The 24,673-nt window shown below is 40.3% G+C and overlaps 1 protein-coding gene across 3 annotated transcripts in view; it reads right to left on the bottom strand.

Moving 5' to 3' along the window:
* Positions 1–24,673, bottom strand: part of LOC121390356 — a 161,492-nt gene that overhangs the window by 43,957 nt on the left and 92,862 nt on the right. Inside the window, exon 1 of one of the 3 annotated variants that reach the window (XM_041522150.1) lies at positions 21,230–21,623. The exons of the other annotated variants lie outside the window; for them this stretch is intronic. Within the exon in view, the coding sequence (XP_041378084.1) occupies positions 21,230–21,235 (6 nt within the window). The 5' untranslated portion in view covers positions 21,236–21,623. Of the gene's footprint in view, positions 1–21,229; positions 21,624–24,673 lie in introns of those variants that run through there. 3 annotated transcript variants of the gene reach the window in all.

Here is a 24,673-nt window from a genome sequence, read left to right on the forward strand (position 1 = left end):
ATATGCACTTTCCCATAGAGAGGAAATCCACTACAGTTTTCCATTAGCAGAAAGGGCCATTTTATAAGCACCATGACACAGACAGGATAGCACATACCAGGGTCTTTAATATACCAGTCACGGGGCAGTGGCTGGGACAAACAAAAGAAGCCAAATCAGACAATTGTTCCTCTGAGGTGATTCGATTCTACGACGTAAGCGCCTTACTTTGACGAGCGCTCTACCGCCTGACCTAAATCACGCCTCGTCAACACAAGAAAAATGTGCAATCAAAGTTTTAAAAAAAGAAGAAGAAAAACAGAAAGAAAACGAAAACTTTTTCACTGGGAATCGTGTTGACATACCCATTCGACCACCATCATCGAGTTTTGTCAGCCAATCGGATCTTCATTAACCTCGACAACCCTTCAAAGTGTTTTCTTTTTTAAACCAATCAATTTACACGTCTTATCCGAGCGGGCGCGCGCGGTGCTAGCGACGGAACACGACAAGGGATCAATTATGGTCTAGTAGCGTCTTGCCGTATTCATTAGCACCTTGAGATCTTGAATAACGGAGAACTGCGTATTACCTGTAATGAAATCGACACGTTGCTTTCTAACCGCTGTAATAAACATCTATTTGGCGATCTCGTGCCGGCGATATCTATCAATCGAGGCGCTAGCGTGTCCGTTTCCATATCGATCTCTATAATTCTGGGACATATTTATCGACAGGAATTATAAGAGATTGCAGTACATGCATACATAGCACGACGGGATTGGTTTAGATTTCCTAATACATGCAGTAGTAGTACTGTATATCAAAATGTATTGATTTTTTAATTTATTTACAGAATGTTAGTGTGTGGTGTTGTCAACGAAATAAATGAATGAATGAATGAATGAACGAATGAATTTATTTCGTTTAACGACACCACCAGCGGGTTTCCTCTCTAAAACTACATGTTAAAATTACCAAATGTTTCACATCCAATAGCCGGTGATTAATAAATCAATGCGCTCAAGTGGTGTCGTTAAACAAAACAAATTTTTAACTTTATGTATGTATACATTGGTTGAGGTGAAAGTTTACCAGTAAAAATACACTTGTTGTTAATAAATCAAGAGATTTGTTAATGCATTAAAAAAACCCGTTTCTTGTCATATAATTGCCTGGATCACATCGTAATAATAATCATATTAATAACAGGACATAAACATAAATAATATCTTCAACAGGGTGATCCATGAACTATGTTTGGGTTTTTAAAAAATGTATTTATACATGCTCTCTTTCGTTCGTTCGTTCGTTCGTTCGTTCGTTCGTTCATTCTATAAATACTGATTAGAACAATTTTTGTATTATATTTCACTTAAGGAATGACAATCGGTTTTCCAAGAATACTATTACTACTTCACTACTATACAAGGCCAAACAGAACAAAAACGAAAGAAGAGAGTTTAAAGGATTTAAAAGAGAAATTTAAAAAAGGAAAAAGAAAAAAAAGGAAATTAAATGGGGATTACACACACATCTCGGCAGAAATCCGACAGAATAATATGCAATTATCAAGAACAAGATCTCGTTTTTTTCTGAAATGTCTTTTTTGCCGACTTCTCTCTTTATCTGAAATCCACGCTATATCGAATTCTAGCTATTTCCAGAAAAGCTGTAATTAAATGCACTGGAGTGTAAAGAATGGCTTTACACCAGGATACGATACAAATCGTGCCGGAATATCCGTATGCATTGTATGTAATCATCCGTGATACGGTTTTTTCCTCTCTCTTCCTACCTCAACATCTCTACAAAGAGACGATTTGAAACATCATGTCATCTTGCTTAGCCCCGGCGTTACTGTAATGTTGATTGTTATTATGCACTATGTTTGCTACCCCCTCAACCCCGTTCCAGACAATGTTGAAAGCGGAAGGAATGATTCCTTAACGATATGGAAGGAATAATGCCTAACGAGATGAAAGAAAACTTTAACCAACACCCCAGCACAGAAAATCAGCTTCCGCCATAAATTTACGTCTAGCAAAAGTCACCAAAAGATATGTAATACACACTTTCAAAATGCACACACACAGGGGCAGGACGCAGCCCAGTGGTCAAATGATCGCCTGGACCGAGTCGATGGGCTATTTCCCGTTCCAGCCAGTTAATCTAAACGCACCCGTCGTAAGTTGGCAGTTGGGGAAAACTACAAACGCAACCGTCGAGTTGGGCAAACTTCGTCGTGCCAGTTGACGGTCTGAGCCTAGCATTAACCGAATCTCTAGCAATGTGCTACATTCTTCTCCACAGAAGCCTATAAATAATTAACCCTTTTGAAGACTCGCTCACAAGAAGACTTCCTCACCGCAAGCCAAATTTACAAAGGACAGAAGCCCGTAGCTGGCAGTCGAAAAACGCATTGAAGTTCCTCTTCGGAAGTCCTTTTTCAACATTTGACAAACAAAGCCGTCGACACTCCGAGAGGACCCGATGACGTCGACAAGAAATGAAATGTACACACGATTTGCAGAAATCGATTCCATGATGCAGTCACGTGTCTTCCTAGTGTCAGAATAATTGCATTACTTGCCCATAATCGTCGGTTGTGTGTGTGTGTGTGTGTGTGTGTGTGTGTGAAAAAGAAAAGAAAAGAAAAAAAAATGTAACAGAAAACGAAAATTGCTTCAAAACAACCGTGCCACGAGGGGTCTAGCTTCGGCAGATCTCGGGTTGCCGATCTTGACGATTCGGTTTGTTCCGTATTGATTCGCTGTTAAAACTAATTGCCGTGGCCAGCTTTGGGTCGAGAATAATGAAGTGAACTCCGGGGAGTGGTGTAAAAGTCCGTTTGCGAATTCAATTAAAACGAGTGTCGAGGGGGAAATAGCTGACTAGTAAATGAGCGACTGTTCCGCAGAAAGGATTACGAAATGTGTGTGTAACGACACCTCAGCACATATATAATTATAGCTAGAATGAACGCCTGGTGTATTAGAGCAGTTGTTACGATGGGGGAGCGATGGGGGAGTGGCAGGGAGAAACAATGACAGAGAGAGAGAGAGAGAGAGAGAGAGAGAGAGAGAGAGAGAGAGAGAGAGAGAGAGAGAGAGAGAGAGAGAGAGAGAGAGAGAGAGAGAGAGAGAGAGAGAGAGAGAGAGAGAGAGAGAGGAAATCCGCTGCAGCCTTATAGATTCCTCTTCCTTTAAAAGCATTAACAGAAACACACGATCTTTCATGTGCACTATTCCACAGGCAAGACAACATAATTATGTCACGACCTTTGATGTACCAGCCATAGAGCTATGGATGGAACGGGTAACCTCCCCCCCCCCCCCCCCTTCCGAAAAACAAAATTCACTGAGCACGATTGATTCTCAAACTAACGCCCTACCACTGAACTACCCCTCATTTCGTCGAGGTCAGGAGGTGAATGGGTGAAGGTCGAAGGGCTGTAGTTAAATAAAACCTGCGAAGCATCTGTACAGTAATGGGTTTCAACATACGGGCCTTCACTGCCAACAATTCCATCACTTCAACGACAACTGCCATAACTGCGGTGTTACGTAACCCCGTCTTAACACCGACACGGGCACAACACCACGTGGCATTTCGTAAACTGAAAGTATCCCGTTTCCTCTTTTTCTACATCTCCCGACAGGAAAACATACGGCTTACGGCTTGGGAATTGTGGGTAATTTACATGTACCTCTAATTCCGCGTGATCAAATGACGTCAGAAGCTGGGGTAATTTTTCTCCAGGAAGCTGTGTCGTTTCAAAACAGGCACCGTTGTAGCGAAACTAGAGAACACACCCACCCAGAGACGAAAGTAAATTAAAATAAAAACAGATATTCTAAACGTGCGGCTAAAATAAACATAATACTGTGGGGAAACAAAACAACTACGAAAACAAGCTCCCGAATTTCACTGGTCGTAATCTGATTGGTTCGACCCCTGCGCGTGCTGTAACCTCACCGTGGTGCAGGGGTGTAACATTCTCTTTGAGAATGGCCAATACAGCACAAATTGAAGTTTAGAGTAACATTCGGTGTCCGTAAAATTCTGTGATATTTGTATTTGTATTTTTGCACAGTTCTTTACACTGTTTTTGTTTAAACCTTGAATTTTTATATTGATGTTGATCATCACTTTATTTATTTGCATTACCATAGTTTGACACCCAATAGCCGATGTATTTTTCGTGCTTGGGTGTCGTTAAACATTTATTCATTGATTGATTTCAACTTATTTTCGTGCTTATGTCCAATTAAGGTTCAAGCACGCTGTCCTGGGCACACACCTCAGCTATCTGGGCTGCCTGTCCAGGACAGTGGGTTAGTTGTTAGTTTGTTAGTGGTTAGTGAGAGAGAAGAGGGTGTAGTGGCCTTACACCTACCCATTGAGCCCTTAAGAACTCGCTCTGGGTTGGAGCCGGTACCGGGCTGCGAACCCTGTACCTACCAGCCTGTAGTCCGATGGCTTAACCACTGCGCCACCGAGGCCGGTATTCATTCATTCATTCATTCATTCATTCTGATTGGTTCGATCAACATACTGGCACTTACTGGATGGATACATGAATACTGTTGATGTTATATATATATATATATATATATACATATATATATAAGCTGCGGATAATCATAAATGAAATGTCAATCGCCTAATGTCAAAGTATGATAAATGAATCGACCATGGAAATGGCAGTCCTCCTACAGACGCAACACCTTATCGGGGCGAATCCAGCAAATATTTTCCGTATGGAGGGGGGGGGGGGGGGAAGGAAAGGGAGCATGAATCAACTCGTCAAAAGGGCATTCCAATGGAAAAATACTAAAACGGGGAAAGAAGGGCACTTGAATATTTGAAGGGGGACAGGGCCCCTCCCCCCGCCCCTGGATCCGACTCTGCTGTTAGTGGTTCCTAGGGGCAGTCATGCCAGTTAAAACATCTTTTACTTTTTAAATACTTAATTTTTTTTTTTCCATTCAGATTATCATGCGCGGTTGGTCCGGGATCGATCCCCGGCAGTGGGACAATTGGGCTATTTCTTGTTCCAGTCAGTGCACCACGACTGGTATATCAAAGGCGGTGGTATGTGCTATCCTCTCTGTGGGATGGTGCATATAAAAAATTCATTGAAACTAATGGGAAAATGTAGAGGGTTTTCTCTCAGACTATATGTCAGAAATTACTATATGTTTAACATCCAACAGCCGATGATTAATAAATCTATGTGCTCTAGTGATGTCCTTAAACAAAACAAACTTTAACTTTTTGTGCATTTAATGAAAAGTACGCAAGGGTCATACATTGATATAATTGTAATATGTTATGACTATCGCAGTGTTTGAGACACATCAAAACGCACACGCATATAGCAAATCAGCGCGCGCACGCACGCACACACACACACACACACACACACACACACACACAAAATATTAAAATACCCCCCCCCCAAAAAAAAAAAAAAAAAAAAAAACTACACAAGAAAACAACAACAAAAAAACCCCAACAAAACAAAAACACGATATATCTCTGTCTCTCTTTATCTCTGCTTCACTCATTCTTTCTCTCCCAAATTCTCGCAATGTATTCGTAACGTAGGCCTATATTCTGTTCTTCTCCTTTCGAGTTTCATTTGATTGATTCGAAAACGTTTGCATAATCGGTTTCGTGCCTGCCTAGCAACCATTCCGTTTAAAGTGACATTTATATGAAATAAGCGAACATTTATCAGTTTCTCAACCAAAATATGATTACTTTAGCTAACAGCAGGACGACAGTTCGGTTAATTCTCTTTGATATTTAATCCCATTAAAAAAACTGCGACTGACAAGTATCGAAATAGACATCTGACGTAATATTGTAATGTCTGAACAGAAAGTGACCATGTGAGGCTGAGGGTAGCGAAGCATCCATCCCCAACAACTACAACACTTACAAATATAAAGGTTTTTGTTTAACGTCACTACTAGAGAACACTGATTTGTTAATCATCGGCTAATGATATCAAATATTTATTAATTCTGACACATAGTTATCAGTGGAAACCCACTACATGTTCTCCCATTTGGAACTTGGAAAATTGTTTAACGTGCACATTCAGAGCAAGCTGTTGTAGCGCACGCCTACCCTGGGCACAAGTACCGGCCTCAACCGGTTCTTCCGTCCAGGACAGTTCTCCCATTAGCAGCAAGGGATCTTTTATTAGGACTCTCCCACAGACAGGGCAGCACACACCACGACTTTTGATACATCAGTCGTTGGGCACTGGTTGGGGAGTGCAAAAAACCCAATCAAAGAATGGGTCCACCGAGACGGTTCGATCCTATAATCCATGCACGTCAGGCGACCACTCTACCGATTCTGCCAGATACCGCCCCATTTCTTTTCTGATTTAAAGGTAGCGCCACACCAATTTATATACTAAAAAACAGAGTTGCATGGGTTACGTGAATTGAAATACACACTGTTCCTATTTAACTGACGCCCGCTACCATATGTTGTTGTGTAAACTTTTTAAACCGCCGGCGTTTGTTAATACCGAACGTAATTGGTTTATCTGATTTTTGGGTCTGTAGCTATAATTCAATTATATGTATACTAGTATACCAAAATAACGATAACGATACGACGGAGTACCGGAGTACTGTTTATCTGTCCAAGACAGTGGGTTAGTGGTTAGTCGTTAGTGAGAGAGAAATCGGTGTAGTGGCCTTAGGCCTACCCAATGAGTCGTTAAAGTTGCAATGATGGCTGTTGTCGCCAAAAATATTTATTAATCTGTGTTTTGAAAATTAAAGTTTATACATTCAGCTATATTCCTAAAAAGAAATTACAACCAAATAACTTTATGTGCTAGCAGAACATTATTTTTAGTGGGGTGGGGGGGGGGGGGGGGGGGAGAGACATTCTCGAGTGTGTCACACGTATAGACATCACTGTTTTATGCGAACACCTGACACAAGAAACAAAGATTGTGGCCATGCTATATTTAGCCACAGATTATTCGGGAAATCCCTCTTGTCATCCAGTACAAGACTTTTTAAAAATATTATTCTAGAGTTAATTATGGAAAGATTATGCGTGGGGTCGATTAATCTGTAGTTATTTATTACAAATAATTGTGAAAATAACGAAACATTGTAGTCTCAACTTTGACATAGGACCTTTAAACTCTCTATGGGTAGGAGCGGGTATTGTAAAACGAATCCAGTGCCTACAGGCCTTGTGTCCGATTGCTTAACCACTACACCACCGAGGCCGGCCAGTTTGTTTTCCAACAGCCGTGAAATTAAATCCACGTGGTCACGGCAGCCGTGGGTGCATGTGACAGCTTCATTGGTCGGTCTAAATTCCTCCGCGTTTCGTTGAGCACTCGAGTGTCGTGACCAGACGATCATATGTCAGAGATCAGAATCTGTTAGTCTCATGTTATCGCTACAAAGACAGTCTCATAGGCCAGGTGACCCACTAAATGGCCAAACAAAACACTGACTGAAAATATACTGATAAAAAGAAATAAGCGATTGTACCAGGAGTAATTGGAGTAATGTTTTAGTTAACGACGCACTCAACACATTTTATTTACAGTTATATGACGTCAGACATATGGTTAAGGACCACACAGATATTGAGGGAAGGAAGGAAGGAAATGTTTTATTTAACGACACACTCATCACATTTTATTTACGGTTATATGGCGTCGGACATATGGTTAAGGACCACACAGATATTGAGAGGAAACCCGCTGTCGCCACTTCATGGGCTACTTTTTTCGATTAATAGCAAGGAATGTCTTATATGCACCATCAAACAGACAGATAGCACATACCATGGTCTTTGATATACCAGTCGTGGTGCACTGGCGTAATAGGAGAGAGAGAGAGAGAGAGAGAGAGAGAGAGAGAGAGAGAGAGAGAGAGAGAGAGAGAGAGAGAGAGAGAGAGAGAGAGAGAGAGTTAAAGTTCGTTTTGTTTAACGGCACCACAGTGGCACAAGTGTACACTGATTTTTTTTAAATCGGCTATTGCATGTCAAACATTTGGTAATTTTTACTTAATAGTCTTAGAGTTACAGTCTGTTTTGTTTAATGAAACCACTAGAGCACATAAATTTACTGATCATCGGCTATTGCATGTAAGATATTTTGGTAATATTGACATAATAAACCCGCTACATTTTGCCATTAGTAGCAGGAGATCTTTTATATGCACTATCCCACAGACAGGATAGCACATACCACGGTATTTGATATATTTATCGTGGTGCACTGGCTGGAACGAGAAAATAACCCAATGGGGCCACCAATGACGATCGATTCTAGACCAACCGCGCATCAGGCGAGGGTTTACCACTGGGCTACCTCCAGCCCCCGTCCCCGCCCCCTCCCCCCCATTCAGTGCCTTAAAAGTTAACGGTTTTACTGATATTTAATCTCACATTTCTGACATTCAGTACGATATGTATCTTTGTACTTTATACAGACAGTATACTGTTAATAGTGACTGACATTTTGTCTTCAGAACCGTTTGTCCTTATGTATTGTACCCCGTGGAGGATTGTGTTCAACTAGTTACTTAGTGGCCAAATCACTGTTGTTTCTTTCGTTTTAACTTGATTAAGGTTCAAGTACGTTGTCCTGGGCATGCACCTCAGCTATCTGGTATTTCTGTCTAGGACACGTTGGTGACTAATAAGAAAAAAGTCAGCGTAGTTGTCATACCGATAGAACCACACAGATATTTGAGATATAACTGAATTATAGCTGAAAAATAAAACAAAACAAAACCAAGAAAAGCACACACACACACACACACAGACAGACACACACACACACACCACATACAGACACACACCACATACAGACAGACAGACAGACACACACACACCACAGACACACACACACACACACAGACACACACACCACAGACAGACAGACAGACACACACCAGACATACACCACAGACATACACCACAGACACACACCACACACACACCACACACACCACAGACAGACAGACAGACACACACACACCACAGACAGACATACACCACAGACACACACCACAGGCACACACACACCCACAGATACACACACACACACACCACAGACAGACAGACACACACACACACACACACACCACAGACAGACAGACAGACACACACCACAGACAGAGACACACCATAGACAGACAGACACCACACACACACACACACACACACACAGTATACCTCACCCAATCAAAGAAAAAAAAAAAGAGAAAGAAAAAAAATAAGAAAACAAATCGCCATCTTGAGAAAACCACCAACGATACAAAATAAGAGGAGAACAAAATCGTGAAAAAAAGAAGAGAAAAGATTTCAACTTAGTTTGAGTGCAGAGTTCTCCTTTGAGACTCAATTAGTGCCAGGTTTCGGAATCCACCGAGACAGGGTCAGTGATGCGAGCAATGCGAGCTCGTCTCCAGGATAGAACCGACAGAGAACGTCGGCATTTCATCTCATGTGTGAAAAACACAACACGTGTGTGTGTATTTGTGTTTGTGTGTGTGTGTGGGGGGGGGGGGGGGGGGGGGGGAGTTCATCATCAAACAGTGCGCGCTTCACAAACAGCGACGTCATAGGTATCAATCAGTTGAAACAATATGGGATAATGGACTGCTCTCTCCCCGCCGTGCTCCCCCACCAGTGCTGGAGTAAATTTTAGCATTCAGAAAAAAAGAAAGAAAGACGATGAAGACGTTCGGGCAAAACGAACTGGTCTGAAAACGTTTCACTATGATGTTTTTTTGTTAACATTTTACTCCAGGCGCGTGTGCAGTTTCGGGGCTCAAGCAAAGTTTCTTTTTTCTCAATATATTTGCCGGCGAAGAATTATTCCCCCCTCTATAAACTTCGGTCGCCACAGTCTAGACTCCCCTCCCCTCCCTCCTCCGCTAAATGTCCTTCACACACGCCTGTATTGACAGTATTAGTTGTAATCCATGTAAAATTGCGTGAAAATCCGTTTAGGATTCTATAAAGCTGTTTGGTAGTAATGCGAATAAATAAATAAACTTTGTTATTCAGATTCGGGTAATTTCGTTTAATTCGGGCAAAAATCAGCATCCCACTCCCCCCCCCCCCCCCCACTCCCCCATAAAAAAATAATAATAAGAGAAAAAAAATAGGGAACCCGTATACCCTATGATTGTGTGAGATGTGCATACAGATTAAATTTACTGTAACACTCCAACTGTATAGTGTAACACAGATTTACCTCACTGAGGCGGTGCGAGGGTGTCCCATCCCCATTTATATCCTTTATTGTTAAAAATTAAACGCAACAGCCTATGCACAATGCACTATATAGAGTACCCCTTAACAGCATACGAACATGTTGAATAAAATAACACCAAAGAGACCTTCCCTTTGATACGAATACTTATTTAAACAGTGCTCCTGCATTTAGAATATTTGCCTTGAGGGGGGTGTAATATACTTGTGATATTTGAATTATTTTTCTTTGTGTTCCAAGTGGCAAGCACGTCAAAATGAACAAAACTTCTGCAGAATTAAAATGCCTCGCCCACCATAAACGTTTTCAATGCATTATAGTTAATCAATTTTATTTTCTAATATATTTTCCGGGGGGGGGGGGGGGGGGGGGGGGGGGGGGATCATAACTCGACCCCCTATAAATTTCGCTCGCCAGTCTAGACTTACATTCCTGCTAAAATTCCTACACATGCGCCTGCTACGTCATACACCATGACCACATGTACACCGACCAGAAAGAAAAATGTCCCAACGGGCCCACCGACGGGGATCGATTCTAGACCGACCTCGCATCAAGCGAGTACTTTACCACTGGGCTACGTCCCACCCATACGTGACAACAGGTCTACGTTCAGCCAGAGAGAAAGCAGAAAAACGTCCGCTAGACTGGTTTATGCGCTTCCCGGTAAACAAAATGGCCACGTCGGGAACCAAACCCCAATAGTTTGCGAACGTTAGCGAAACGTTTGCTGGCTGAACTTGGGGATGGCGTAGTGTCTTGTTCCTGTTAGGCAGTAATGGCCGCCACGGCACAACAATGAGAGATGGTCAATTAGAGAGCGAAATTACACTCACAATTCACTCAAAAGGGAATGTGGCTCTGGGAAGACGGCCAACTTTGTAGGCCATTTTTCGACAATGTTAACAAAGACTTTTTTTTTATTTATTTTTTTATTCTGTTCTCGTGTGGAATGTTTTGTTTCTCAAACAGCGGAGTCGTAACTACAGCTGATACGTTATGGAAATGAGATGGGTGGTGGAGAAGAAGCAAGGAAGATTTACCGTTTGCAAAGATTAAAAAGAAATTGTTTTTGAAATTCATTATCATATGATTGCAAATACAAAGTTCCAAATTAATCCAGAGCGGTTGAGAAAAACAGAGAGAGAGAGAGACGCAGATAAAAAAAAGAGAGAGAAAAAGACAGACACACGTACACACGCAGAGAGAGAGAGAGAGAGAGAGAGAGAGAGAGAGAGAGAGACATAGATATATATATATATGAATAGAGAGAGAGACTAAGGACTATATACATGCTTCCAATGTGTATGTATGTCCACGGAAGACTGTCAAAAATAGGACATTAATGTGCTTTCATCATTGTTCAAGCACGATTGTGAAGGTCACAACGTTCGTCTTTGTCCAGATACTGTACTCCAAGCAGAAAGGCAGAGACTGACAAACTCACTAATTCGTTGATTCATGATTGACTGAACAACTGACCGACTGGTGATATGCCCAGTGAGTTTTTTTCTTCCACATACTGAATTGCGAACTCTGGCAAAAACTATAATAATATATAAAACATGGCTGCATATAACCACGTGCCCGAATGACGGAAATGACGCATTACGTAACGCAATGAGAACGCGAGTGCTCTGCCCGATGTGAGAATCATCCACGCTGAATCTGCCGGGACCCGCGAGGAAATGAAAGCCAGAGATGATTGACTTCACACAGGAAACCGCTGGCTAATTAGGCCTGCTAACAAGACTGTGATGCATTAGGCTCTCCGACGAAGGAGAAATCCATTCCCAGGTACAAATTTACCAGATGGGTGGCCATTAATTAAGTCGAGATGAAATCCGCACCGGGCCGAGGTAGGCAGACAAGGGTACGCACTAAACAGCTGACGCCGGAGATGTGTCGACCAAATTGATCGAGAGTGGTTTCCTTGATCTGCGATGATTGCCACAAATTGGCCGAAGATCAACGAAAATGGCATTTTGTTGTCGAGTAGTAGATCACAAGGCTGCCAAGTTAGTTCCCCGGCTTGTTAAAGGGAGTAAGAAGTATACTGATTGGTATCGTCAATTAAGGAGCCATTTTTTTTTTTAATTTTTTTTTTTTACGCTGCCCAATGTTTTCGCGCTTTACAGCAAAGTTAAAATCAACCGATTTTCTTTCATCGGACGGCCGAAAACAGATTACACGCTTCTCTGAACTCGAGTCCCGTATCTACTGTCAATTTTGTTATGATCGACAATGCAATACATGATTTTATTGAGAACTGCTACAAAAATGTTGACTTTCAAACACAAAACACAGGACCTTCGGGAACGCCCTCCCCCCAAACTCCCTCCCAAAAACCCCAACCCCAAACAACAAAAGAAAAAAACCTAATGTTAAGTTCAGACTGTCAACTGACACGACGAAGTTGGCCAACTCGACGGTTGCGTTGTAATTTCTCGAACTCCCAGCTTACGACGGGTGCGCTCAGATTAACAACTCATGGGTTATACGACGAGTTGTAAGAGCGCTCAGACTAGCAACTGGACAGTCGTAGAAGTCGTGATAGAAAGTTGGCCAACTTTGTGCTGACAGTTGGTAGTATGAGACTAGCATAACTCTCATCCACCTTATCAGTTGCAAAATGGCGCCTTCAAGCCGTAATAAAAAGAAAGAAATGTTTTATTTAACGACGCACTCAACACATTTTATGGCGTCAGACATATGGTTAAGGACCACACAGATATTGAGAGAGGAAACCCACTGTCGCCACTTCATGGGCTACTCTTTTCGATTAGCAGCAAGGGATCTTTTATATGCACCATCCCACAGACAGGGTAGTGCATACCACAACCTTTGATATACCAGTCGTGGTGCACTGGCTGGAACGAGAAATAGCCCAATGGGCCCACCGACGGGGATCGATCCCAGACCGACCGCGCCTCAAGCGAGTGCTGTACCACTGGGCTACGGCTCTGCCCCTCCTTCAAGCCGTAAGGTATAGTATACTGTTTTTCTTTTAAAGGTAACGAGTAATCTTCATCTGCTATACTTTAATTCATTAGTAGAAAATAAATGTGGGATAATTTATCGAGAAAGGGCATGCTAAACTGCGACGTCACAGGTTTACGTATACATGTTATATTTATTTACCCATAATGCTTGGCAGCTCACTCAAAATATAATTTTTAAAAACAAAAACGACGAAGAACAAGCAAAATGGTAAAAAAGAAAGAAATGTTTTATTTAACGACGCACTCAACACATTTTATTTACGGTTATATGGCGTCAGACATGGTTAAGGACCACACCGATTTTGAGAGGAATCCCGCTGTCGCCACTACATGGGCTACTCTTTCCAATTAGCAGCAAGGGATCTTTTATTTGCGCTTCCCACAGGCAGGATAGCACAAACCATGGCCTTTGTTGAACCAGTTATGGATCACTGGTCGGTGCAAATGGTTTACACCTACCCATTTAGCCTTGCTAAGCACTCACTCAGGGTTTGGAGTCGGTATCTGGATAAAAAATTTAAATCCCATGCCTCGACTGGGATCCGAATCCAGTACCTACCAGCCTGTAGACCGATGGCCTAACCACGACGCCACCGAGGCCGGTACAAGCAAAATGGAGACCAAATTACCTAGAAAAATGCTAGGAGGCAGACAAAATATTATTGATTTAAACAGAAAACGTGACGTAGGTTTTAGTTTTTTCCTGTGTATTTGTAGTCTAGCAGACTTGTTTTACAATTTTATTATTCACGAGTTAATTAGTCAAACATTAATTGGAGAATCAATTTGTAAACTATCATAAATACAAGAAAAATAACGATTTTATCACATTGCCCAATATGTCCATCTATGACGTTTAAAGTTTGTTTTGTTTAACGACACCACTAGAGCACATTCATTTAGCAATCATCGGCTACTGGATGTCAAACATTTCGTAATTTTGACATATAGTCTTGGATATCTATGACGTAGTCGATGCATCGGATTAGCCAATCCTCCTTACAGGTTTCCCACATGTTCCAAGAATTTTGACAAGTCTAGAAAACATGTGACGACCAAGATTACTTTGTGTGCCCCAGGGGCAATTTACTTTTTTACTTACTAGTATATTACTGAACAACTAGCTTTCTTTCCTACCTGTTTATTCAGTGTACACGGCTACTACCAAAACATCATGTTCTCTTTTATAAATGCCTTAGGTAAATACACCGCGTGCATGTTTACAAATCTACGCAGGTTTTAATGGACTTTCTTCCCCCGTAAATCCTTTTCATACAGCAGACTTAATAAAGGAAGGAAAGACATCTAAATTGAACAGATTGCGAGATATGCTGTTTTATCGCGCTCTATCTTAATGCTTTTTGAACGAGGGCGGGTCGTAAGTAAAGAATAAAACGAAAGCGTCGCTTCGTTTTAAAGGGAATGTAATTTGTCGGTGAAAAACAAGTGGTAACTGCCTGAAATATTTTGCACTGTTTAATAACTGATGCGAGTTCTTTTCAGTTAACAAATAAAAAAACAAATATATATAAATCCAACACAGACTTAAAGGAACAAACCATAGTTTTTAAACACTACATAATATTTTTCACTATTGGAGCTGTTTATGATCACTGAAATCAAACATTACGTATATTTATTGTTTAGATTATCCATTTCGGTAGAACCGAAGTGTTTCTGGTCATCCTGGTGTTTCTAATAAAAAAAAAAAAAAAAAAAAAAAAATTGATTTATTGATTCGAGTTCTAGTCTATTTTTAAGGATATTTCCCGTTTCAACGTCACAGACTTTTCTTTCCCTCTATTGTAACTTTATCCAAATGAGTTACAGGTTTGTAAATTAACTAAACTTAGTGTCCATTTTTACGGGTTAAAACTAGGGTCTGCGCCTTTAAATGTACACAATTTACCGTTAAAAGAAATGCTAAGCATGCACCTTAATGGTTAAGTTACAAAACGGTATTAAATCGAGACGTCTCACACAATTAATATTCAACAGGTGTTTTTAACGTAGTGTTGGGAATCGATGGGAATTTTTATCATCGATCATCTGTTATAATCGGTTTGCACCAACCGATAGATTTTGCATTACATAATCGGTTAGAATTAAATGAATATTAAAGGCATACTGTCACGGATTTAAGGACCTTATTTCTCTAAAAATGGATAATAAATAAAAATTACATTAATTGCTGAAAACCAAATCTAGCTATTGCATCACCTTAACTGAACCATGATGGAGTGAAATCCATTTCAACCCTCTCGGCAATTTTAGTTTTTGAATTATGGACCATTGCCATAATTCAATTATTTTTACAAAATGTCATTAATAAATGGAGTATGGTGGTTATGAAGATGGTTGAATAAAGTACATTTAGGGAAAAATCTGATTATTTTTGTTCAGGTAATACTTTGTTAGACCATTAAGTAGGTCAGTGATCTGTGACAATATGTCTTTAAATAGGTCAGTGGTCTGTGACAATATGCCTTTAAATAGGTCAGTGGTCTGTGACAATATGCCTTTAAATAGGTCAGTGGTCTGTGACAATATGCCTTTAACTAGGTCAGTGATCTGTGACAATATGCCTTTAACTATAAGCACCTATTGTCGTGTTCAGGACGGGACGTAGCTCAGTGGTACAACGCTCGCCTGATGCGCGGTCGATCTAGGATCGATTCCCGTCGGTGGGCCCATTGGGCTATTTCTTGTTCCAGCCAGTGCACAAAAACTGGTGTAACAAAGGCCGTGATATGTAATATCCTGTCTGTGGGATGGTGCATATAAAAGATCCCTTGCTGCTAATCGAAAAGAGTAGCCCATGAAGTGGCGACAGCGGGTTTCCTCTCACAATATCTGTGTGGTCCTTAACCATATGTCTGACGCCATATAACCATAAATAAAATGTGTTGAACGCGTCGTTAAATAAAGCATTTCCTTCCTATTATCGTGTTCACTAAGATACACCCTACAAGCTGCTGATTCTAAAACTATTTAATATAGGTTTTCTTTATGAAAACATGAAAACCGCCTTTACTTATCTTATCTGTGTCAATATCGTCACGAAGTTTGAAAATAAAGTACACCTTTTTATCTATATATATTCGGTCTTTATTTCCTATTCTATTTTTATTTACACTAGTTATCCAGGAAACATAGCGACAACAGTGCTGACTAAAGGTTTCGTTTGTTGATAAGAAAAATATCAATATACCCCTAAAGAAGTGTCTGTATCGGTTTACTTGCGCGCGTGCTCATTAGCATAGTTTTATCACTAGCTGAGGGGTGGAATTTGATTTACATGTTACGGTCATGGTGCAGGTACATCCTGTTTCATTCGATCAAAATAAAATAAAATAAATAATGGAAAACAAAGAACCAACTCTTTGACGATATTTCAGCTGGAAACACATATCAACTCTTGGTAAAAAAAATAATAAGAAAGGAAAACGCCTGCTACTTCCACATAAGCTACACTGATCGGTAAGCATCAAGGAGTCTTTTATTTCATGTTTTGAAATTCCAATCCCCAAACTTTTCTCTTTCCACCCCGTTCACAAACACACGTACACTTGGGGCATATGACACGCCTATACGTCTGTCTATCTGTCACTGTCTGTCACTCTCTCTTTGTCTGTCTGTCTGTCTGTATCTATCTCTCTGTCCTTCTCTCTATCTATGTGCCTCTATCTGTCTCTTTTTCTCAAAATCTCTCTCTGCTATTCTATCTAACTTTCTCTCTCCCATTCTAGCTAGCTAGCTCTCTCTCTCTCTCTCTCTCTCTCTCTCTCTCTCTCTCTCTCTCTCTCTCTCTCTCTCTCTCTCTCTCTCATTAAAACACCAAATAACCAAGAGTCTTAAATTCATCTAGGTATTTTAAACAAAATCAATGTTCTTTCCTTGCCCATATATTCAAAACTATTTCTTTGACCTAATTCGTAAACACGCGCCACGCTTAAAGGCCTAAGACTGGTGACATTTTGACATGATACAAAAAAACCATTAAAACGATCTGTCAACAACTGCCAATAAACGTCCTAACGTCATTTAAGTCTGAAACAAAAATCAATTTTTATGTCTTCAACATCTAGTCGTATAGCGCAGCTGGCGGTACCTGCATTCAAACCCAACTAGAAAGGCTTGGGCTCGTAAAATTTATTTCGCGACAGGCGATCTTTGTAATAACGCCGCATGGGGGCGCTACGATAGTCGTTACGACAGAATCATAATTGTTTTGTCGACCAGAAGTCGGTGGTTGCAGAAATTCCGATATCATTTTTTTTGGTTAATAAATGGGTTTGTAAATAACGATGTGTGTAGATTTGTTTTACTATTCGTTTTGCGGATTTATTTATATATTTGTTTATTTAAATTTTACATTTTAAATTATTATTAATTGGACCATCCACAGAGCGTCCCTGTTGTCAATACTGATTGTTGTTTTAAATGTTATATAACACAAAACAGTAAAATAGTAGCCGGCTCTCAAATGTAAAATGGAGAATGCGCGCATGTTTATGAAAGAGAGAGAGAGAGAGATAAAGAGAGAGAGAGAGAGAGAGAGAGAGAGAGAGAGAGAGAGAGAGAGAGAGAGAGAGAGAGAGAGAGAGAGACAGACAGAGAGAGACAGACAGACAGAGAGAGATAGTAGCCACAAGATGTTAGAAACCTCATACAATGGTAAGAAAATTAATTTTGCTGGTCTATTCTGAATATTTAAATATTGTACCTGAGACTACAAATGTAACCCTAATAACTCTGTTTGTCTCCGCGATGTCAGCCACCGTGTAGTCAGAGCGAGGAATGACGGGAACGAGAGACAAACGGATGACGAGTCAGCTGTAACGTATTTCCGTGACAAGTGACATTACCGACAACCTCGTGAAAAGCGTTACCGGAGGTCGTTACGCTCGGCTGGTTCCGGCAGACCTCGGCTTTTCTTTGTTCGTGTACACTACTCCGGATAAGATGGCGGTCTTGTGCCGTTATATACGGTGACGGGGAGGAGAGGGCAAAATAATCAATGAGTTGATATTGACCAGTATTGTTGCACGTACTCCTGGAAAACAGTTTTAGTCGAATGCCGTGATTCATTGTGTTGTGTAAAAGAGAAAACAAAAGATTTGGGGAAAAAATAAATCTAATCTGATAGTCTTGCACGTTGTTTGTTTGTTTGTGTGTTTATTTTTGTTTTTATTTATTATTATTATTATTATTATTATTTATTATTATTATTTGGGGTGGGGGGGTGGGGGTGGTGGTGGTGGTATTTTTCGATTAACAGCCAGAGCCAGATTATTACACTTTCCCCCAGAAAGGACAGTACATACCACGGTATTTGATGAACAAGCAACTCGCTAGCTAGTTTGGAACAAAAAGAAATCCTAAAAATACCAATCAGAGAGAGAGAGAGAGAGAGAGAGAGAGAGAGAGAGAGAGAGAGAGAGAGAGAGAGAGAGAGAGAGAGATAAACTGCCACCGACTGAAATATTTGTAACCAGCAATCCACTGTAATTTCTGGAACCGCAATAATTTCTGCATTTAGCACACATTACTTTAACAGTGATGATCTATAAGCCGCAACCATTCCTTTGATGTGTAGCAAACAAAGAGCAGCGAGTCAAAGTGAAAACACCACCAATACTGTGTATCATGTACTTAGCATAATTATTAATATGGTAATGTTTTCAGCCAGTGCAAGCGTAGAGGCGGGAAGACGGAACCGAAAACAAAGAGAACCGTGGTAACCGTCAGTTGTATATATTTCCGTTAGGGCGGGATCTAGATCAGTTGCCAGAGCGATTGACTGAGGTGCTTTGGTCGCAGGATCGAACCTCCTCGGTGGACCCATTCTTTTGTCCCCTTTCAAAAAATTACTAAAGTGCAATTTTGGTTTTGCAGATCCATATTACTTGGAACCAATTCTGTTCGGGGTGGGGCGGGGGGGGGGGGGGGCGGGGGCATGTATTTGTGCCTATGTGCATGTATGCATGCGTGAATATGTACGTGTGGATGCGCCTGAATGTGTGTGCTCGCGCGTGTTTGCCTTTTAGATTTTGTCTGTATGTTTGTTTTGGTGAGGATTTTTGATGTTTGTTGGTTTGTTTTAGAATGTTTTATTTATTTTTTATTTTAATTTTTAAAAAATAAATAAACTAATTTTATTATTAGGCCCCTGTTATGTTTATGTCTTTGCACCCCATGTTATTTTAAGCTAGGCAGGCCTACGGTTTGAGCTATGGTTGTTATATACATGAGGTCATAGGGCTTAACGTGCACATTCAGATCAAGTTATATATATACATACAATACTTTCCTTTATATTTCGGCTTTCACCTTGTTGAATGCTGAGAGATGGTGGAATTAATATTGCCCAATTCGCCACTTACCACTGTTCGCCACCCATCATTCTGGGTTTGTGTTCGTTCTGGCGAGTTCACAAACACCAAAGACCAAAAAACAACAATGACCGAATCAACACGTTTAGTACACAGATGTGGACTTCATTTAAAAACAGCTGAAACCGACACACACAGACACACAAATACATACACGTTCTTAAATAGAGTGACAAACTGACAGGGGCGACAGCGACAACAAGTCAAGATGTTAACACTTAGACCAGGGACGTATTTAGTGGTAGGGAGGGGGAGGGGTTGGGGTCGTTCCGCACCCAGAATGATAAAAATAGGGCCGAATTTACCAACTCTGTTTTAGACTTACACGTGTGTAACTACATACATTTACAATGCTTAAAGACACTTGTTGGAATCCCCCGAAACCGATTAAAATGTTAGACAGTTTAAAAAACCCAGCCCCTAGTGTTTTTGTTAGTTTAAAAATATCTTCTTTGTCCAGTATAAAGACACAGTATACTATTGCTGTAGTATGAATATTTTTACCCGCCCCCACCCCCTCCAAATTATATAAGGCTAGGAGCATATCTGGTAGTACATGGGCGCATTCCCACATTATGAGACTTAAGATACATTCTAAAGACGAAGGTATATTCTAAATATGTTGGTACATAGCCATATTCTAAAATATGCTAGCACATAAGTATATTCTAAATATACTACTTAGTGTAGGTATATTATAAGAACGTTAGTCAGTGGTGGATCCAGAAAATCCATTGGGGGAATGATATGACGCGGAATGACAAGGGAACTTTGGGGGAGGTTTGGACGGGGATCGTAAAAAAAAAAAAAAAAAAAAGAGAAGAAAATTAATATATAATAAAATTATGACTGTCGCAAAATTTAGACGGGGTCCGGGCCCCTGCAACCCCCCCCCCCCGCTAGATCCTCCTCTGATAGTACATAGATACATTTTAAAAACGCTAGCATATATATATATATATATATATATATATATATATATATATATATATATATATTCTAATTATCATAAGATAGCCGCTGTTTAAAATGTGTGAAAGTACATCAAATACAGTGTCTAGTTTCAAAAAATTTCAAAAAGTACTTACTAGAAGCATTTATGGTCCATTTTGTTTTTATTACGTACCCTCAAATTATTTTCTGGCAGAAGGCATGGACCCCGTTCCACAAAGCGATCTTAGCCCTAAGATCACCTTAAGTCCATAGTAACCTTATGCACTAAGGCGATCTTAGTGCTAAGATCGTTTCGTGGAACGGGACCCTGGTAACTAAAATCTAATAATATTATATTATATTATAATATTCTAAAGACGCCGGCATAGCGACACATTGTGAATAGTCTAGAACACACGGGTAGCACCGCACACCGCTCTCGACAATAACCAAGGAGAAAAACGACAAAGCGAAGGAAACTGCGGCGTGCGAAAGACGAAAGCGAATCAATATCAAAGCCAGAAATCGACATCCTTGCCTCCGTCGCTGTCAATATCCCCTCGCTTCCTCTCCGCCTTCCCTTGTAAACGATTACTACAACAACAGCAGCGACAGTGACAACGACACCTTACCTTCATCGTGACGACGTCAGCACGCGAGGCCGTATCATGACAACACCGGTGTAGCCGTATTTCCCTTGTTCTAACAGCAACAACAACTCTGCGCTGACTCTTGTTGGAGTGGGTCAGCGCGAGGCAGAGAGACTGACATAATTTCACTTCCGGTACTGACTACGAGGCAAGCGCGAGACGAGAGCGTGCGTGTTTTGTTGTATGGAAATCCCACAGTGCCCGTGTAACATTTCCACAGCGAACTCATCTCATTAAAGCTGGATAATTAATAGCTTCTGAAATCGCGTTAAGTTGAATTGATTTGGGGTTTTCTTAACATTATGTTTGTTTATGTTGAAAAATTCAGAAAAAAACCTTTATAGAAATCGGATTTTGAAATTCCTGTGGGAGGTTTAAAGCCGGATTTAATAAAACGTTGGCAAAGTGTTCCGATAAAAGCCGAGGTTATACGATCCAGGCTTCCAGTGTCTCGGAGCTGGGATAACGAATGATTTATCGTTGTGGTTTTTCCTGAAATTACTGGCCCCGTGTCTATTACTGCGGTGACATAACGTTTCGTAATATCTTTTTAAAATTCTCAGTTCTGACGTTTACGATAAAGTGCTTTTAAATAAATGTGAAATTTACGGTTAAAGTTTCTCAAACCTGACATTCATTGCTACTAAGTTAGATCCATTAAAACTATATATAAATTCGCGATATCGTCCTCCATTTTTTATTTTTTTTATAGAGGTGTGGGGAGTGGGGGGGGGGGGGGGGGGGGGGGGGGGCAGATTTGTGTGTTGTGTGTAGGGGTGTTTTTATTTTTCATTCTGTATTTTAAAATCTGTTTATTATTATTATTTATTTTAATTTTATTTATTTATTGTTAACTTTTATTTTATTTTTTGTTAATTTTTATTTTATTTATTTATTTATTTGTTTTTGGGTTTTTTTGGTGTATTTTTAAAAATAGTTTTTTTTTTTTTTTTTTGTTTGTTTGTTGTTTATTGTTTTTGTGTTGTTGGTTTTTATTATCTTAGTCTTATGTACCGTACCCAAATAATCTTTTACTGCAACCCCCGACCCCTCAGTTATTTTGAGCTAGGTACTACACCTTAGTCATTCAAGCAGGCTAGTCTGCAATCAGTCTCAACTGAGACCGAGTGTCCTGTAGCCCTTCCGTTATTACACGTTGTGGGCGGGACGTAGTCCAGTGGTACAGTGTGGGATCGATCCCCGTCGGTGGGCCCATTGGGCTATTTCTCGTTCCAGCCAGTGCACCACGACTGGTATATCAAAGACCGTGGTATGTACCACCCTGTCTGTGGGATGGTGCATATAAAATATCCCATGCTGCTAATCGAAAAGAGTAGCCCATGAAGTGGCGACAGCGAATTTCCTCTCTCAATATCCGTAAATAAAATGTGTTGAGTGCATCGTTAAATAAAACATTTCTTTCTTTATACGTTGGGCCAGGGCTAGAGAGTACTCTATACAACAGATTGTCAATTTGCAACAACCAAACGGTCGCCAACTACTGTCTTAAACACACACACATTTTCCTAAATCTGACGCCACACGCCGTTAGTTTGATCTTTTTTCGAGATTACTCGTAGCATTAAACTAATCCCGCGCAAGCCTCTGCACCGCTCCCCCACCCCCGTACACGCGCCCGGTGTTACGGCGCGACAGGCACATTTAAAATGTGGTGGAGTGCAAAAGAAATGTGTTCGAGGACCACACACCCCCCCCCCCCCCCCCCCCCAGTGACTGTAGCCCGAGTACTCGGACGGTAAGAGAGCAATACGGACATTTGGGAAGTTATAATTCTCTCTTACATGGGCGGGATTTAACTCAGTCGGATTAGTGCTAGCCTGAGGTGCTTACGTCGCATGATCGAACCACCTCGGTGGATCCATTCAGCGGATTGGATTTTTCTCGTTCCAACCAGTGCACCACAACTGGTCAAAGGCCGATGATTAATAAATCAATGTGCTCTAGTGGTGTCATTAAACACACAAAAAAACCCGTCTTCTTACATACAAATATTTTTCTTAAATCTGATGATCCAGACGTTTAGTTTGATCGTTTTAGAGTTTACTTAAAAGTCCTGTCAAAGTTGAAACTACCATATTTCATTAATTTCACATTTTTAGGTAATAAATAACTACAAATTAATCAATCCCACGCATAGTCTTTCCATATTTAACTCAATAATAAAAAGAGGGGCTTCCCCAATAATTTGTGGCTAAATATAAGTTGGCTACCATATTTGTTTCGTTGTTGGTTGTCACCGTCTACAAAGGATTATGGAAAAAACTTAGTGCGTTGAATTTGTACGCATAAAACAGTGACGTCACTAGTTAATGCGTGTGAAGCACTCTCGAGATTCCCTCTAAAATACATTTTTTTTTTTTTAAACTGAAGATATAAACTTTATATTTCAAAGCAAAAATTAATAAACACACAAACATGTATTATTAATGCAACTTTGACACATCATCTTTAACGTATGGGGAAACAAAACCAGTGCTTTGAATGTGTACGCATAAAACAGTGACGTCACTAGTTAATGCGTGTGACACACTCTCAAGATTCCACCCTAAAATACTTCTTTTTAACCAGTAAACGCAATTATTTGGTTGTAATTTTTTTTTTATAGGCATATAGGTGAAAATATAAACTTTGTTTCAAAGCAAAAAATTATAAATATTTTTTTGCGGGAACCGCCATGAATGCAACTTTAACATAGCACATTTAAACTACCATGTTAGAGACTAATACAGAAGCTATAAGAAGAAACACGACACCCCTATCTGACACCGACTGAAACTATGTTCGGATAGAGGTATCAGGCTTTTTCCTAAATGAATGAATGCAATTTCGTAACTGATAGTTTAACACTAAACGCACTCCAGCCCTAACCCAACGTATTAAAAGGGCAAGGCTAGTGAACATTCAGCCTGTCTCAAATTTTCTAATTTATTCCAGGTAAACATTAACAAACTCACGTAACTGTTAGCAGCAACAAGACTTGTAATCCAACTCTATTTCCTGTGTAATCACATTAAAATACTTTAAAAAGTAATACACATAACAAAACACAACCTCTGTTGTCGGTTTACTTCGCACTATCCGGGGTACTGTGTGCGGGGTAGGTTGTTTATTTCAGCACCACAATGGGCTCCTTTAACACCCCTGTCGGGTGCCAGCTGACCCGGATCATCATCTTCTGCTGATGTTAATCCCACCATACCCGCTGGAGCATCACAATGGATTCTCGGATTTATTAATGGTTTACCCTTGGTGTACCGTATATCATCTATTTATTGCGCTGGGAGTATTAATGAGAGTGTTTGAGGATTAAAAAGAAAAAGTATGACTATGTTGTAATTAATGGGACTAACAAAAACAAAAATTAAAATAGTTATAATGTATTACATAAATTAAAAAACGCGAAAG

This window comes from Gigantopelta aegis, chromosome 15 (genome assembly GCF_016097555.1).
Source record: "Gigantopelta aegis isolate Gae_Host chromosome 15, Gae_host_genome, whole genome shotgun sequence".
Lineage (NCBI taxonomy): Eukaryota > Metazoa > Mollusca > Gastropoda > Neomphalida > Peltospiridae > Gigantopelta > Gigantopelta aegis.